The following is a 14,997-nucleotide window of genomic DNA, read 5'->3' on the forward strand; positions in this document are numbered from 1 at the left end:
TTCTCCCGAGAAAAATGTCAAGTTGACAATCAACTGTCAGTGTCTGTGGCCAGCACAGATTCATAATGGAATTTTTTTAAAGACTAAGACAAATCTCATAACAGCCGAAGTGGGTCGTACGCGCAGTCGAGCAACACGTTTTTATTTTTATAAAATGTATTGTGCTACCAAAAAATCTGTAACTTTTTTCTGTAAATAGAAATGGTTATTCCTATCACCAGAAAAAATATCAGGCGATTTTAAAATTTTCAGACATCCCCCATTCTCAAATTTCATTACGATTGATTAAGTTGTGGAGGAGGAAATAGTCGAGAGCGGAACATCGATTTTAAAGATTTTTCGCAATATCTTTTAACTGAGTTGTTGTAAATAGTCCATTTTTTAGGGTTCCGTAGCCAAAATGGCAAAAACGGAACCCTTATAGTTTCGTCATGTCCGTCTGTCCGTCTGTCCGTCTGTCCGTCTGTCACAGCCGATTTACTCGGAAACTATAAGTACTACAGTGATGAAATTTGATGGGAATATGTGTTGTATGAACCGCTACAAAATTATGACACTAAATAGTAAAAAAAAGAATTGGGGGTGGGGCCCCCCATACATGTAACTGAGGGATGAAAATTTTTTTTTCGATGTACATACCCGTGTGGGGTATCAATGGAAAGGTCTTTTAAAATGATATAAAGTTTTCTAAAAAACATTTTTCTTAAAGTGAACGGTTTTTGAGATATCAGCTCTCAAAGTCGTAAAAAGTATGTCCCCCCCCCTCTATTTTTATAACTACGGGGTATAAAATTCTAAAAAAAATAGAGGTGATGCATGCTAATTAACTCTTTCAACGATTTTTGGTTTGATCAAAGTATCTCTTATAGTTTTTGAGATAGGTTGATTTAACTGTAATTTTGGTTAAGTTATTGGTTTATTATATTTGCTGCTACGGAACCCTTTGTGCGCGAGCCCGACTCGCACTTGGCCGGTTTTTTCGATAAATCTAGTTAATAACACTAGTATATTTAACTAAAATTCTTAAATTGAAAGGGTGCTTTTAATTTTAACAATTTCGCTCCTGTAGCGTCTTCGTGGTGTCAGTTGTTGGAGTATACGTAAGAGAATGAAGTATACGTCGGTTGTGTACCTCGCTCGACATCGTCAGAGCGTCTGAAGTATCAGCTAGTATACAAGTCTCAAGTCTGTAGGGTGAGGAGTGATATGGAGACATAGGTAAGAGCACGGCGTGTACCTCGGTTGTGCACCTTGACGGCGGCGGAGCGGCGCGGGCGGCCGCCGGGCGTGTGTGCGGCGGCGGGCGGCGGGCGCGCGGAGCCGCGCGCGTGCACGGAGTTGTTCACCGGCTGCTGCAGGAACCCCACCAGCCGCGCCGCCAGCTCCGCACCAGAACCTGCACACGACATGCCAGCGTGACACCTTGTTGACCTTCAACTATTTATCATCTCATAAAGATACCACAATCCCAGCTTTCGAGGTAACAAACGGCAAAGACGAACCGACATTTGGTGTTTGTCAGCTTACGTGGAACCTATCACCCGTTAACCTTACATTACGTTAAGGTCCGACCGAGATTCTCGGCCGCGAATAAATTGTATAAAGTCTCGGCCGAAAATCTCGGCCGGCCGAGACTTCATACAATTTATTCGCTGCCGAGAATCTCGGTCGGACCTTACATTACGTATCAATAAGCATAACTGCTGTAAAAACTATGTATGTATAAAACTAGTAACTTTCTTGTCCAAGTCGAGCATCTCGCACATAGTGCGGACTTACTTGGGCTCCATCTTAGTGGTCTCTTTCAACTTAGCCTGGTATTAAGCGGAGCCTATCGCCCATTCGTAATCGCGGAACTTGGATCACTTGGATGTTACACTTTACATTGCGATCGAGGTAGAACTGCTGTAAATCTTTTATCAATATAACACTAGTACCTTTCTTGTCCAAGTCGAGCATCTCGCAATTAGTGCGGACTTGTTTGGGCTCCATCTTAGTGGTCTCTTTCAACTTAGCCTTGTATTCAGCGGAGCCATATCGACCATTCGTAGCCACGGAACTTGGATGTTACACTTTACATTGCGATCGAGGCAAACACTGCTGTAAATATTATATCAATATAAAACCAGTACCTTTCTTGTCCAAGTCGAGCATCTCGCACATAGTGCGGACTTGCTTGGGCTCCATCTTAGTGGTCTCTTCCAGCTTAGCTTTGTACTCGGCGGAGCCTATCGCCCACTCATAGCCGCGGAACTTCTTGATGTTACGCTTCACGTTGCGGTCGAGGCATAATTGCTGAACAGAAAAATTAAATATGTCATTATACTCCTTAAAGCTGTTAAAGTTCATAAAAATAAATATAACTCATTTATACGCTTTTTTTTTTCATGATTTCATTACACACACTCCTTACGGCCCAGCCACGACATTGGTCTAAGCGCGACAGCGGTGAACGGCAGCCATACACCGTGCGAATGAAAAGTTCTGTCTCGCTCCATTGTATAAAGTATGACTGCCATCTTAGACCAATGTCGTGGCTGAGCCGTTAACGTTGCTGGCCAGGCTCCCAATGTTTAGGATTGCCTAAAAAATGGGTATATCAGTAATTAGAATTATAAAAATAAAGAGTCTAATTTTCTCTTGGGACTTAACTTTGTTACAACCAAAAAGAGGCAGCATATGGACACTCTGAACTCAATATTAGGCGTCACCAAGATAATAAGTGATGATAATATTCCAAGGCCTTCTAAAAGCTAAGAGAACACAGCATCCTCATGGGCTCTGAAACCTTCCAGAGTTATACTTTACTAAGGCTTACCCCATAGAGGAACTGGTGAAGGATCTTCTGATCCTGGGTCTTGAAGCGCGACAGTGAGATCTCAACGTTGCTGATGTGGCCCAGCGGGATGCCCTTGCCTGCTGGCAACGGCACTGGCGGTTCCGTAGGCTAAATAAACAAATGTAGTTGTATCAGTACTGGATACAAATTTAAAAAAAATTGTGATTTCAATATTTGATTTAGACTTGTAATCAGATATGACATTTATTAAGTTTAGGGAACATGTGGCCGAAGATCTTTATGATTTACAGTTAAAACGCTCTCTCACAATCGACTTTAGGTTACATTGCCGACTGTTATGTTGACTAGGCACGGCAGGCAGGCAAATAGGGACGGCCTGATAGTGATGTTTTATCATTTATCGCGCGACCATACTTGCCTGGCTGTTGAGGTTATATTCAATTCAGCACACTATTCCAATACTGCAATGTAATGAAACTCGTATGCGAGTTCTTACACCATTTAAACGGGCCCTTATAGCGGATTACGATACAAATGCGATTAAATAAAAAATCGAGTCCTGGGTGGGGCCTTCCACGACCTGTCAAAAATTACAAGATGGCCGACGAATGTTCGAAATGTCAGCGTAGGTATTTAAATACATGTAGTTTAAAATTTGGTTATTACTTCGCGAGCGTGATGAAAAACATTGTGTATATTACGGGCCGGGCGGATGAAGGACATTCCGCCCTTAATACACAACGTAATGTATTAACTGACCTCTTTCTTGGGCTTGGGTTTGGGAGCCTCCTCTTCCTCCTCCTCCTCTTCTTCCTCCTCCTCCCCCTCCTCATCGCCCTCCTCCTCGTCACCATCTTCGTCGCCATCTTTGGCTTTCTTTGCTGGCTTCTTTACCCTGATAATACAATTTATATTTATAAATCGAAATAATAGAAACTTAGAAAGAAAGAAACTAATACAATATGGTTGTTTTACCAAAGAGGATCAAGTATTATAGAGAGTTACTGTCAAAGTATAATGTGTAATCACAGTGCATAGACCGGGGTGCCGGGGCAAACGACGCAACGGAGCCACGCTGGGACGTCGTCGCCCAAATCAATTGTTTAATTTTATTTTTAATTTTGTTCTCTTTATTTTCTCTATTTTTTGTTATCTAAGTTTCGTGACGCATTGGTTTTACTGTAATGTCATGTAAACATGTTTTTACTAATAAATAAATAATAATAGACTGCCATCTCTCGACACTGGCTTAAAACTTTTGAACCTCAGTTTTGACAATTTGCCCCATATTCTTAGCCTGATATGTGTTAAAATGTCAAATATTAATATTAGCGCCATCTTGCCGAGCGTCCCCCAAAGGTGTAACACCATCTAGGCCACCGTACCTTTTCCTATATGGTCCTGAGGTACTTTTTTTTTTCTTAGACTGTAGCTGTCTATACGGAGTTACATATATGTCTTTGTTTTTACGCAACAAAGAGTAATACAAGAAGAAAATAAGAAATCAAATATTTTTGACCGCATTGCCAGCGACAGTGGCTGTGACCGGGTAGTCCAATGGTAAGAGCGTTATTGCGTTTTCATCCTATCCGATCCGGATATCGGATGTAGAACCGATATCCTATACATTGAAGACGCCATCTTTGATTTTTGCCTTTGAAATCCTTCCGACATCCAATATCGGATAGGATAATGTGAAAACACACTTAGCCGCGAAGCTGAAGGCGCGGGCTCGATTACTGCCACGGCCACCGAAGTAATTAGACATTTTTTTCTTTCTTATATGATATCTATGTCAATTTATCTGTATTTTTAGGTATTTAAATGATAACAAAATTTACCCTCAAAAGGCTATTTCTATTTATGCCTGTTGTATATAAATGAAAATGTTACACGACCAAAATAAGAAGGTTAAAGACAGATCCGCTTGGTTTTTGTATTTGTTTGGTTAACCGACAAATGTTGTAACTACCCTAAAAATCTAAAAAATATTTGTTTACGTTCTTTTAAATACCTAAAGGAACAGAGTATATACTTAAATAGACAAATATTACCTACTTATATACATAGAAAACATCCATGACTCAGGAACAAATATCTGTGCTCATCAGCTCATCACACAAATAAATGCCCTTACCGGGATTCGAACCCAGGACCGCGGCTCAGCAGGCAGGGTCACTACCGACTGAGCCAGACATTATACACCTCAACTTTTATTGACAAAAAAGCAGTAAACTTAAGATGATACAGGAGGTGTCAATTCTGCATACAAACGTTCTCGACTATTTCCTCCCTGGTTTTTGAAGATAGAGCACTGATTTTTTTAACACAGAATTTGTTTTTACTTTTAAAGACACTAGAGCCAATCAAAAATTTCCAAAAACAGCCTTGTTGATTATGGCGCAAAAAAGATGTGGTATTCAGAATTGGTAACAATTAGTCAAAAAAACTAAACGGTCAGACACAGACAATTTCATTGTTATTCAGGTTCTCAAATTTTGTTACGATTGATTAAGTTTTGAAGGAGATTTTTGGATTTTTTTTTTGCAATATCTTTTAGCAGAGTTCTTAATAGACAATTTTTTTTTCGATAAATCTAGTTAGTAACACTAGTATATTTTAACTATAATTCCCAAATTCCCTTTCTATTGTAGCATTTTCGCTCCTGTAGCGTCTTAATCTAATACTTGTTGCACTTACTTTTCTTTGGGCTTCTTCTCATCCTCGTCTCCCTCCTCATCGCCCTCTTCCCCCTCCTCATCCTCCTCCTCCTCTTCCTCCTCATCTTCGTCTTCCTCTTCGGTATCCTATAGGAAGTATAAATATTTTAAATACTATTTACTACAAAAAATTTAAGGTTTTTTTCCTCAATCTTAACATTATATATATTATGTACCTATGTCTTTCCCATCACGGAACAATGGTATTCCGGACCTTTGGGAGGCGTGCGCGGGGCCGAAGCCAACGCGTAGAGGCCCTTTCGACACTTTAATGAAATGTAAGGGGTACACCGAGCGGATGTTGCCCTTGCCCATATCATGGGACACACGCAGAGGCAACACCCGCCAGGGTATAAGGACTATTTGAGAGTTAATGGAATCTAAAATGAACTGGTCTATTTTGATGAAAGTGATGAACTAAATACTGGGCTATGGATAAAAAACCGGACGCCTGCCTAATAAAACAGTATCCAATTTTATTTCCGGCAGACGGTGACTCGTCCCCACAAGATGGGCCCCCACAAAAAGCGACATCCAAGATGGCTCAAGGGCAACACCGGTGTGAGAACTCAAGGGTGTCGAGAGGTGATGTACCTATTATTATTATTTTATGTTAGACAGGCAGCTGATGCTGGAACGTCTAAATCATAGTTCACTTTGGACGATATTACTTCTTAGATAGTTTATCTAGTCTAGTTTTAAATTGATTAACAAGTATCCTCAAGAATCAATTTATTTCGTGGGAGAGGTTTTCGTACACGTTAAACTTTCGTGAGACATATTCAAATAATTAATTTAAATACGGTTGTACTCACGTTATTATATCGCTATTGCTGCGACATGTTGTCTGCGGAGTTTAGCCGTCGCGTGAACTCCTATATGCCTGAAGAGGGGCCTCCGAATTGGCCCGAAACATGTCGCAGCAATAGCGATATAATAACGTGAGTACAACCGTATTTAAATTAATTAGAGGTTTTCGTGTTTATCGCGAATATACAAACAGACCGACGCGGCGGCGGACTTCGGTATACGAGATGTGAGTGATCCGCGACTTGCCTTTTATTTTTATTATTTTTAGTTTGAATAGGTAGACGTTTGACCACGACCACACCTGGCGGTAAGTGATGATGCGGTCTAAGGTGGAGCACGCTTACCTATGAGATACCTATTTATTCTTGCTTTAACCCTTAAATGCATGGTGATGTATATATGCGTCATATTTTCTTGGTAATAGCGTATAACAAGTCACAATTTCTTTTTATTAAACATCGTACTTAATATGTCAACCACGGCAACTGGGTATATTGCCCATCTCTTCTACCACTTTTTATGTACTCGGCAATAATGCTGAACTATAATCTAAGAGTTAAAATTATTTATTTTTGTAAAACACATTTATTTATTTTTTTACTTACTGTTTATCTGAAACTTCAACCTTAATGTACTTAGCAATAATGCTTTTATAACTTAAGATTTGATTTTGTAAACAACTTTGTTACCTAAATGTTTATTTAACACCTTGTATGAAGGAGCGAATTCCTCCTAACACAAGTGTCAAACTTAAAAGGAGGATTCGACACCCTAAGAAACCTTGTTTGATAAATAAACGAATTTTGAATTTTTTTAATCATAAATTTGATGTCCCGTGCCGTGGTCGTTCATTGCTTAATTATTATTTATTATTATTTAATATACTATTAATTTAATTTAATAATATAATGATTTATTATTTAAGGATTAAGGTGAAATGGCGGAAGTGTGAAAAAACAGGACCATGGTCATTTTCAGTATGTGATTTAGGCTGATTTTTTCGGAGTTAGTAATTAGTTTATGTTTAAACATTTTATCATAAAGGATTCACAAATAGTGTACCTTTTTAATAGTAGTAATTTTTTTTTTAAATAAAACTTACCAATTACGATATATTTATAAAAATAAGTTTTGGCCTATTTAACTTCTAACACTAATTTAGTATAAAAATCGATCTTAAATATTTTTTTTATTATTTTCCCCAGTTTCAGAAAACCATTGTCTATCACATAATAATATATTAATATCTCGTTAAAAGAAAAATTCATGCATTTAAGGGTAAAGTCGTAAACGCGTTGGAAACGTGAGGAAAGTACGTACCTCTTTCTTAGCCTTCTTCTTGGCGGGCGGTTTCTTGGCGTTCTTGTTGTCTTTCACGTCATCTTTCTCGTCGTCATCGTGTGTTTCACCATTTTCTTCCTGCGATAAAAATATATCGTTTGACTGACGTTTCTTTCAAGTTGAAATTGTACCGAAATGTTAGATTTACAGGTCCACTACCTGGGGCCCGTTTCTCGAAAGGTACAAGCCTTGTATTACAAGTGCGCGAACTGTCAAATCGTATGGGTTGTCATGGAAACACACTTGTAATACAAGGCTTGTACCTTTCGAGAAACGGGCCCCTGGTCCCACTGATATATCGTAGGTGAAGACGTTCTAAACTTTTTAAATAATAAAATAAAATGTAACATCTTGAGGGTAACTTTGAGACGCTCCGATTTATTTAGTGGCGACTGTAAAGTAAGCCAACTTGAATAGTTCCAGATGCAGATCCTGGTTATGGAGCAAAACATATCGAGCGATTTGAAGTCTAAACTTCGTAAGAATCTTAGTAGGTTTGTATTTCATAAATTAAGCTGTTCGTAGCCACTACACCAGACACAATAAAAAGATGACTACTATTAAATATAACATAAGTTCTTGAGTGGAATGTCAACTTGTTCTTGACTGGACTTGTCGAAGGAATGTGGGAAGACCCCGACCAAGATGGAGAGATGACCCGGTGAAGCATTCCATGAAAACGTATACCATTCTCCCCTACGTACACACAGTACACGTTCACGCTGAAAAATAAAATCGCAACAAACGAAATATAATGCGTTTGTACGGGACAGCCCATGGAATGCTCCTGGTAAGGGTCATAAGGTATTATCTACACACAGGCGACGCACGTCGTAAGACGCGGAACGGACGCCAGCGCCGCGCCCTGGGTTGCCGCTAAGAATCCACTGGATGCAAGCTGCTCACGATCGATGTGGCATTTTCTAGGGGAGATGTCCACATTTTTGCTAAAATGATGATGAATAATAAATGAAATATGGTACCTTTTTTACATCCCCCTCTGCTTTGGCGTCTCTTTTCTCGTCTTTAGCGTCATCTCCGCCCGCGTCATCTTCCTTCCCATTAGCCGTTGTGCTTTTGGCGTCGCCTGTACCGAGAAATTACAATGTAGATAATATGTCAGTGATATTACCTGGACGGTGCGACGTTATTTTTGTATATGTGTAATTGTCAATTGTAGATATAAAATAGTAATTTTTGGCAGAATTTTATAATGGTTTATATAGAGTAGTGTGGTCCAAAAAAAATTATAATAAAATATATATTATAGAACCGTTTTAGCGATATGGCGACCACAGAAAAGTTACCTCTGCTTCTAAGTACCTTTTCATTAGCCAGATTGCTATTTATTGAAATGAAATATATTTATTATTTGTAAAAAAATGGGTATGTACACCCATTTTTTTACAAATAATAAATATATTTCAGATAGATCTTATTCTATAAAAGTATCTCCACTTTCAGCCTATTATAGACATACATATAATATTTTACTTTTTGCCTTCACATTTTCGTAATTAATCAACTTTCAACATTTTCCTCAAACAGGATTCAATTCCCGTTTCTGTACTTTCCTACTTCCGTAGTTTAAATATCAAAATAGCCCGGTCCACACAGAGCGGGCACGCCGCGAGGCAACAAAGCGTTCACGCGGCAAACGTCCAATGTAGATGTGCCTCGGCATCGGCAGTCGGCCGAGGCAGGTTGCTCGGCCTAACAAAACGCGCGCATGCCTCGGCCGAGGCACGCTTGCCCGGGCTATTGTGTGGACCGGGCACTACTTGCATCAACTTTTAATACAGACTGTAACTTCAAGTTATATTTATATCGCTATCAGAGTGATGCTTTTAATTTTATAAGTTGCGCCCAGACACAATGAAAATCATGTAGTTAGTGTATACCTTCTAACTTCTAATACAGAAACTACCACTTACTCAATTCTTCTTCTTATTGGTACTACTGTTTAAAAGGTGATATCTCGCTTTGGTCTGATTAAAAATGTATACAAAACGTGTATTACGTAAACCTGTGTTTGTATGTTTATCTTTTACTACTTATCTCTTTACGGACTCTTATCGTACACCATGATTAATTCTGTGCAAAATTGATTAATATTGTGTAATGAACTAATCCTGATCGACATTTTGGGTAGCTTTAGCCAGCGTTCCCACTTAAGCGCCGCGTGTCTCGGGGCGCGCAACGGACGTCCGCGCCACGCCACCTGGGGCGCGTCTTACGTCCTTGCCATACAAAATGTACTGAGGAGACGTTTTTTGAATTACACTTAGGCGGCGTGGCGGAGACGTCCGTTGCGCGCCCCGAGACACGCGACGCTCTGATGTGGCCGGTACCTTATACCTAGTCGTCAGTATTATTATGGAATAAAGAAGCTTTCGTAAGTTTCTGAGGCATCTATCTTTTAAGTTTTTATTATTTCTTGATTGATATTAATATGGATAAACTAAACAACGCTCTATACGTGTTCCGGTTGCTTCTTAACCAAATCAACAGAGCAGCAGCTGACGTCCACAAGCATTCTACATATCGTACTTAACCATTATAAGTTTCGTCCAGGAGACTATTACTAATGTAATGAAAATCTAGTCGGCTTGAGACCTTAAGGGACCGGCCACACTTAAGAGACGCATGTCCTTCCTATACAAAATGTACTGAGGAGACGTTTTTTGAATTACATTCAGGCGGCGTGGCGGAGACGTCCGTTGCGCGCCGCAAGACACGCGACGCCTAAGTGGGGTCGGTCCCTAAGGACCCGGAATGGACAGCGCTGTGCGACACAGCGCTCGTTGCCGCCGCCTTATTTCGAGCGGCAAGATCAAAATATATATACACTTGTATGGAGCTGTTTTGACCGACAGCGGCGGCCGGTTACCGCTGACGGTTTCGTTTCTTATACAACTGTTAGGACTGGTGAAGTACCTTTATGTATGTGTAAATTTGTTTCTTTCGTTTGTAATCTTTGTTAAGGTTAATAAAAACAACACAAACTCATGTTGCATTAGCACAATGTTAAAACTTTATCAATTATTCTAAATGAGGTTGAGTTGAGGTGTAAAAAGCGTGTCAATTATTAGGATTTTTTAATTAAATAATTATGGATGGATGAATTCATGACACAACTGGTGATAATGAATAACAGGATATATAATATCATCTTCAAAAACACAACACAAATGAAATAAGGATGATTTCCATTTGTCTTAATATCAGAGGCGAAAAGCTAAACTGGAAAGATTGCCTAGGGCGAGACTTGAACCTGGTGTCGCGAGTTCCAGTGTCGCCGAAGACTGTATGCTTTTTATTTAAATTAAAACGTTTTCTAGGTAACACCTTACTTTTAACGGTGGTTTTGATCCACTGCCTAATATCTGAAACATTGCATGTGTAAAAACACTTCAATATGTATCAACCTGATTTAGCGCACTTTTCTATAAATTTCTTATAGATTAGCATTGGTGTGTTACATGTTTTAGGTCAATATAATTATGCGAAATAATTAGTAAAAAGTATTATTATGGACGCATTTGAAGTGCACACGTCTCTCCGTCTTTTGCTTTTCTGTGCGGAAGACAGGAGAGGTGTGTCATCAAGGTTTTTTGCGTGGCGTATGACAGAAATCATTTTAATATGACAAAAGTTATTCACGGTTATTTTCATTAGACTTATATTGACCGGGATGTAGACCGTGATTACCTTTTTGCTTTTTGTTGAGCTCCCGATATTTCTACGAATGATGCATCATGATCACGGAAAACTGGAGGAGGGTGGATGACCAAGTTGCGTAGACAGCGCGCGATGTACCCTCCTTCGCGCTAGTTTTCCGTGATCATGATGCATGCTGCGTCGAAATATCGGGAGCTCGACAAAAATCAAAGAGGTAATCACGGTCTATATCCCGGTCAATATAAGTCTAATCAAAAGTTATTCGTCGCCACAGAGTAAAGTTTTCGAAAATGGAACAAGTAATGAATCAGTTAAGCTATAAATTAAATGTTAGAAAATCATACCATCCCATACATTAAAATGCGACCGCCTAAGGGACCATCCACACTCATAAGACGCATGTCTTGCGGCGCGCAACGGACGTCTCCGCCCGCCTGGGGCGCGTCTTTTATTTTATTTTTTTATTTTATTTATTAAGGTTTACCAACGATTGTTGACAACGATTCATTAAATCTGTACAAGCTAATACATGTAAAGGCATGGTGTCACAACCACTTAAAGGTAAACACGGCGTGCGTAACAAAAAAAGAATAAACAACTATAAAACTAGCTTAAACTTAAATAAACTTATGTGTTCCACAAGGGGGCAAAGCTGTTGTTCAACAATGTCTTACGTCCTTCCTATACAAAATGTACTGAGGAGACGTTTTTTGAATTACATTCAGGCGGCGTGGCGGAGACGTCCGTTGCGCGCCGCGAGACACGCGACGCCTAAGTGACGCTGCCTAAGAACGCGCATACACTACACCACACATAGATGGCGCCACAAAAAAATGCCTTGTTGCCATTGATTATTCGTAGATTGCCGTTAAGTGTCACATTAGAGACATAAATCTATGTCAAAAGTGACACTTAACGCCATCTACAAGTATAATCAAAAGCTACAAGACATTTTTAGGGTTCCGTAGTCAACTAGGAACCCTTATAGTTTCGCCATGTCTGTCTGTCCGTCCGTCCGTCCGTCCGTCCGTCCGTCCGTCCGTCCGCGGATAATCTCAGTAACCGTTAGCACTAGAAAGCTGAAATTTGGTACCAATATGTATATCAATCACGCTAACAAAGTGCAAAAATAAAAAATGGAAAAAAATGTTTTATTAGGGTACCCCCCCTACATGTAAAGTGGGGGCTGATATTTTTTTTCATTCCAACCCCAACGTGTGATATATTGTTGGATAGGTATTTAAAAATGAATAAGGGTTTACTAAGATCGTTTTTTGATAATATTAATAGTTTCGGAAATAATCGCTCCTAAAGGAAAAAAAAGTGCGTCCCCCCCCCTCTAACTTTTGAACCATATGTTTAAAAAATATGAAAAAAATCACAAAAGTAGAACTTTATAAAGACTTTCTAGGAAAATTGTTTTGAACTTGATAGGTTTAGTAGTTTTTGAGAAAAATACGGAAAACTACGGAACCCTACACTGAGCGTGGCCCGACACGCTCTTGGCCGGTTTTTTGTGGTGCCATCTATGTGTGGTGTAGTGTATGCGCGTTCTTAGGCGGTCGCATTTTAATGTATGGGATGGTATGATCTTCTTATATTTAATCTATGGTTAAGCTGTAAATTTAGGACAAATGTAAACCATCCGCAGTTAGTATCCCACACAGCAGTGCAATGTAGATGAACGGGCCAACCCAACACATAAAACGAGTCTGACCTTCAGGTGTATCTTTGTTGGGATCGTCGCTAGGTTGATCTACATCGGTGTTACCTGGCTGGGCAGGAGCCGGGCACTCACCCTTGGAGTCTTGTGACGACTCGTCTTCTGTTGTATGCCCGTCGCCGGCTGTGGACTTCTTGTCTTCATCCTGTGTTTTAAAATTTGGTTATAATAGTTTTAAGGTAAAAGTTAGTCAGCTTTATTACATATTTAGTGAAGTAAAAAACTGATGTTTATGGGCACTTTATTAAAAAAAACATTAAATTCTACTTTATTTAAACACTGTTCCTAATGATAGTACACAAAATTATAATTTTTGAAGATTATGACATTGAAAATATCAATCTGGTGCCATTCAATGTTGCTAATAGGTATTAAAATTTCCTGTAAGGTATTATTGTATACAAGGAAAACTTACACTAAATACTTTTAGTCAATAGACATACTTTTTTTTCAATATATGTACATAATATCTACTTAGGCCTTAGTGTCTATCTCAGTTTTTTTGCATACCAAACACTTATCAATTACTTTCAAGTAATCCATGATTTGAAAAAATGTATTTTATGGAAATATGACTTGTCATTGCAATATTTCACTTATTGAACAAAATAAACACTAAAACTCGATTTTCAATTCATATGTAAAACTACAATTCAGACACTTCAGTCGGCAAATCTGCAACTGAAGTTACAAGCGTCTATTCCAATTTCCCGCCATTTGAATTTGAATCTTATTGCATTACGCGCAAGGCACACTTCACGTTAGAGCCGCTGAATCTTGCCGCTATACATATCCAAATGTACAGCTGTGTACATATAGCGACTAGGTATAGGAATTATATCTAGTCTTACATTTTAGGGTCAATCGACCTCTGCCGAATTGTTTTACCAATACGATATACTACAGTATGATCAGAAGCTAAACAGTACGAAAATTGACAGAGGTCACCAATAAATGCCCTAAAGAAACCGTTTATTTACATTGACGGCCTAGCTCCGCAACGAAATAGCGAAGCGCCAAGCGACGGGGCATTGGAACGACAACATTATCACTCTACGTCTAAAAAATAATCGCAAAAACCAAATACCAAGGTCATGCGGATTTCCTATCAATGTCATTATGTACATATATCGTGGTACATTAACAAAGGCCTGCACCTATGCAAAGGGGCGGGGGTGGCAAAAATATGCGAAATCTGGAAAATAATCCCATTAGCATCAGTTTCGATAACCGATCACGATGGCATTCACAGTTTTTCTTGCGAAATATTGACTAATATCACAACCCTCCGTGGCGCAGTTCCCGCGTTTAGCGGGAAGCAAACGTTCTGTCAGCCATGTTGAGACGCAGACAAACATTAGTGATATAACACGGAAATAACATCACTTCACCACTAAAAATACTCTTAATAGACGCGCACCACTGCATAGAAATATAATATTAAAACATATTTCACAACTATACCTGATTGTCACTGATTTTCGCTTTATCGGTATCACCCGACATTTTTCCTACGAAGAAATTGAAAGCGAATTCAAAGCGTCTTCAAACACCGGACAACACAAATGCACGCACCCATTAAAAAAAGTTTTGGCGTTTAGTTATCAATATAGCTCTTACTCTACTTCAAATTGGCGGCATTTCTTGAATGATATTACATCCCACAAATATGAAAGATTTAATGTGGTTAAACAATTAATAAAAATAAAACTAGACCGTGCTAATTATAACAAATTTGAATAACCAACGCAAGATAATGCCTCACTTTGAATTAAAACATAAATTTAATAAAATATGAAAATAAACTTTGATAAATTGTCGTTCTACGCGAGAAAGTTGAAAGTTTAGTACCAGGGAGAAATTAAAATAAGAAATAAACTGAAAAAATACACGATTTCTGAATAAGCAATATTACATGACAA

The 14,997-nt window shown here is 39.0% G+C and overlaps 1 protein-coding gene across 3 annotated transcripts in view; it reads right to left on the minus strand.

Moving 5' to 3' along the window:
- The window catches only part of LOC125237981 (protein DEK-like), a 28,866-nt gene extending 14,215 nt beyond the window's left edge, over positions 1 to 14,651 (minus strand). For 2 of the 3 annotated variants that reach the window (XM_048145240.1, XM_048145242.1), the window contains exons 1-9: positions 14,540 to 14,651; positions 13,070 to 13,220; positions 8,655 to 8,758; positions 7,651 to 7,749; positions 5,501 to 5,607; positions 3,560 to 3,695; positions 2,819 to 2,947; positions 2,133 to 2,295; positions 1,238 to 1,396 (exon numbers count right to left, since the gene is read on the minus strand). In XM_048145240.1, the coding sequence (XP_048001197.1) occupies positions 1,238 to 1,396; positions 2,133 to 2,295; positions 2,819 to 2,947; positions 3,560 to 3,695; positions 5,501 to 5,607; positions 7,651 to 7,749; positions 8,655 to 8,758; positions 13,070 to 13,220; positions 14,540 to 14,581 (1,090 nt within the window). In that variant the 5' untranslated portion in view covers positions 14,582 to 14,651. The remainder of the gene's footprint in view (positions 1 to 1,237; positions 1,397 to 2,132; positions 2,296 to 2,818; positions 2,948 to 3,559; positions 3,696 to 5,500; positions 5,608 to 7,650; positions 7,750 to 8,654; positions 8,759 to 13,069; positions 13,221 to 14,539) is intronic. The other variant, XM_048145243.1, reaches the window with a different exon arrangement.
- Between the last annotated feature and the right edge of the window lie 346 nt (positions 14,652 to 14,997).

The sequence above is a fragment of the Leguminivora glycinivorella genome, chromosome 22 (assembly GCF_023078275.1).
Source record: "Leguminivora glycinivorella isolate SPB_JAAS2020 chromosome 22, LegGlyc_1.1, whole genome shotgun sequence".
Taxonomy (NCBI): Eukaryota; Metazoa; Arthropoda; class Insecta; order Lepidoptera; family Tortricidae; genus Leguminivora; species Leguminivora glycinivorella.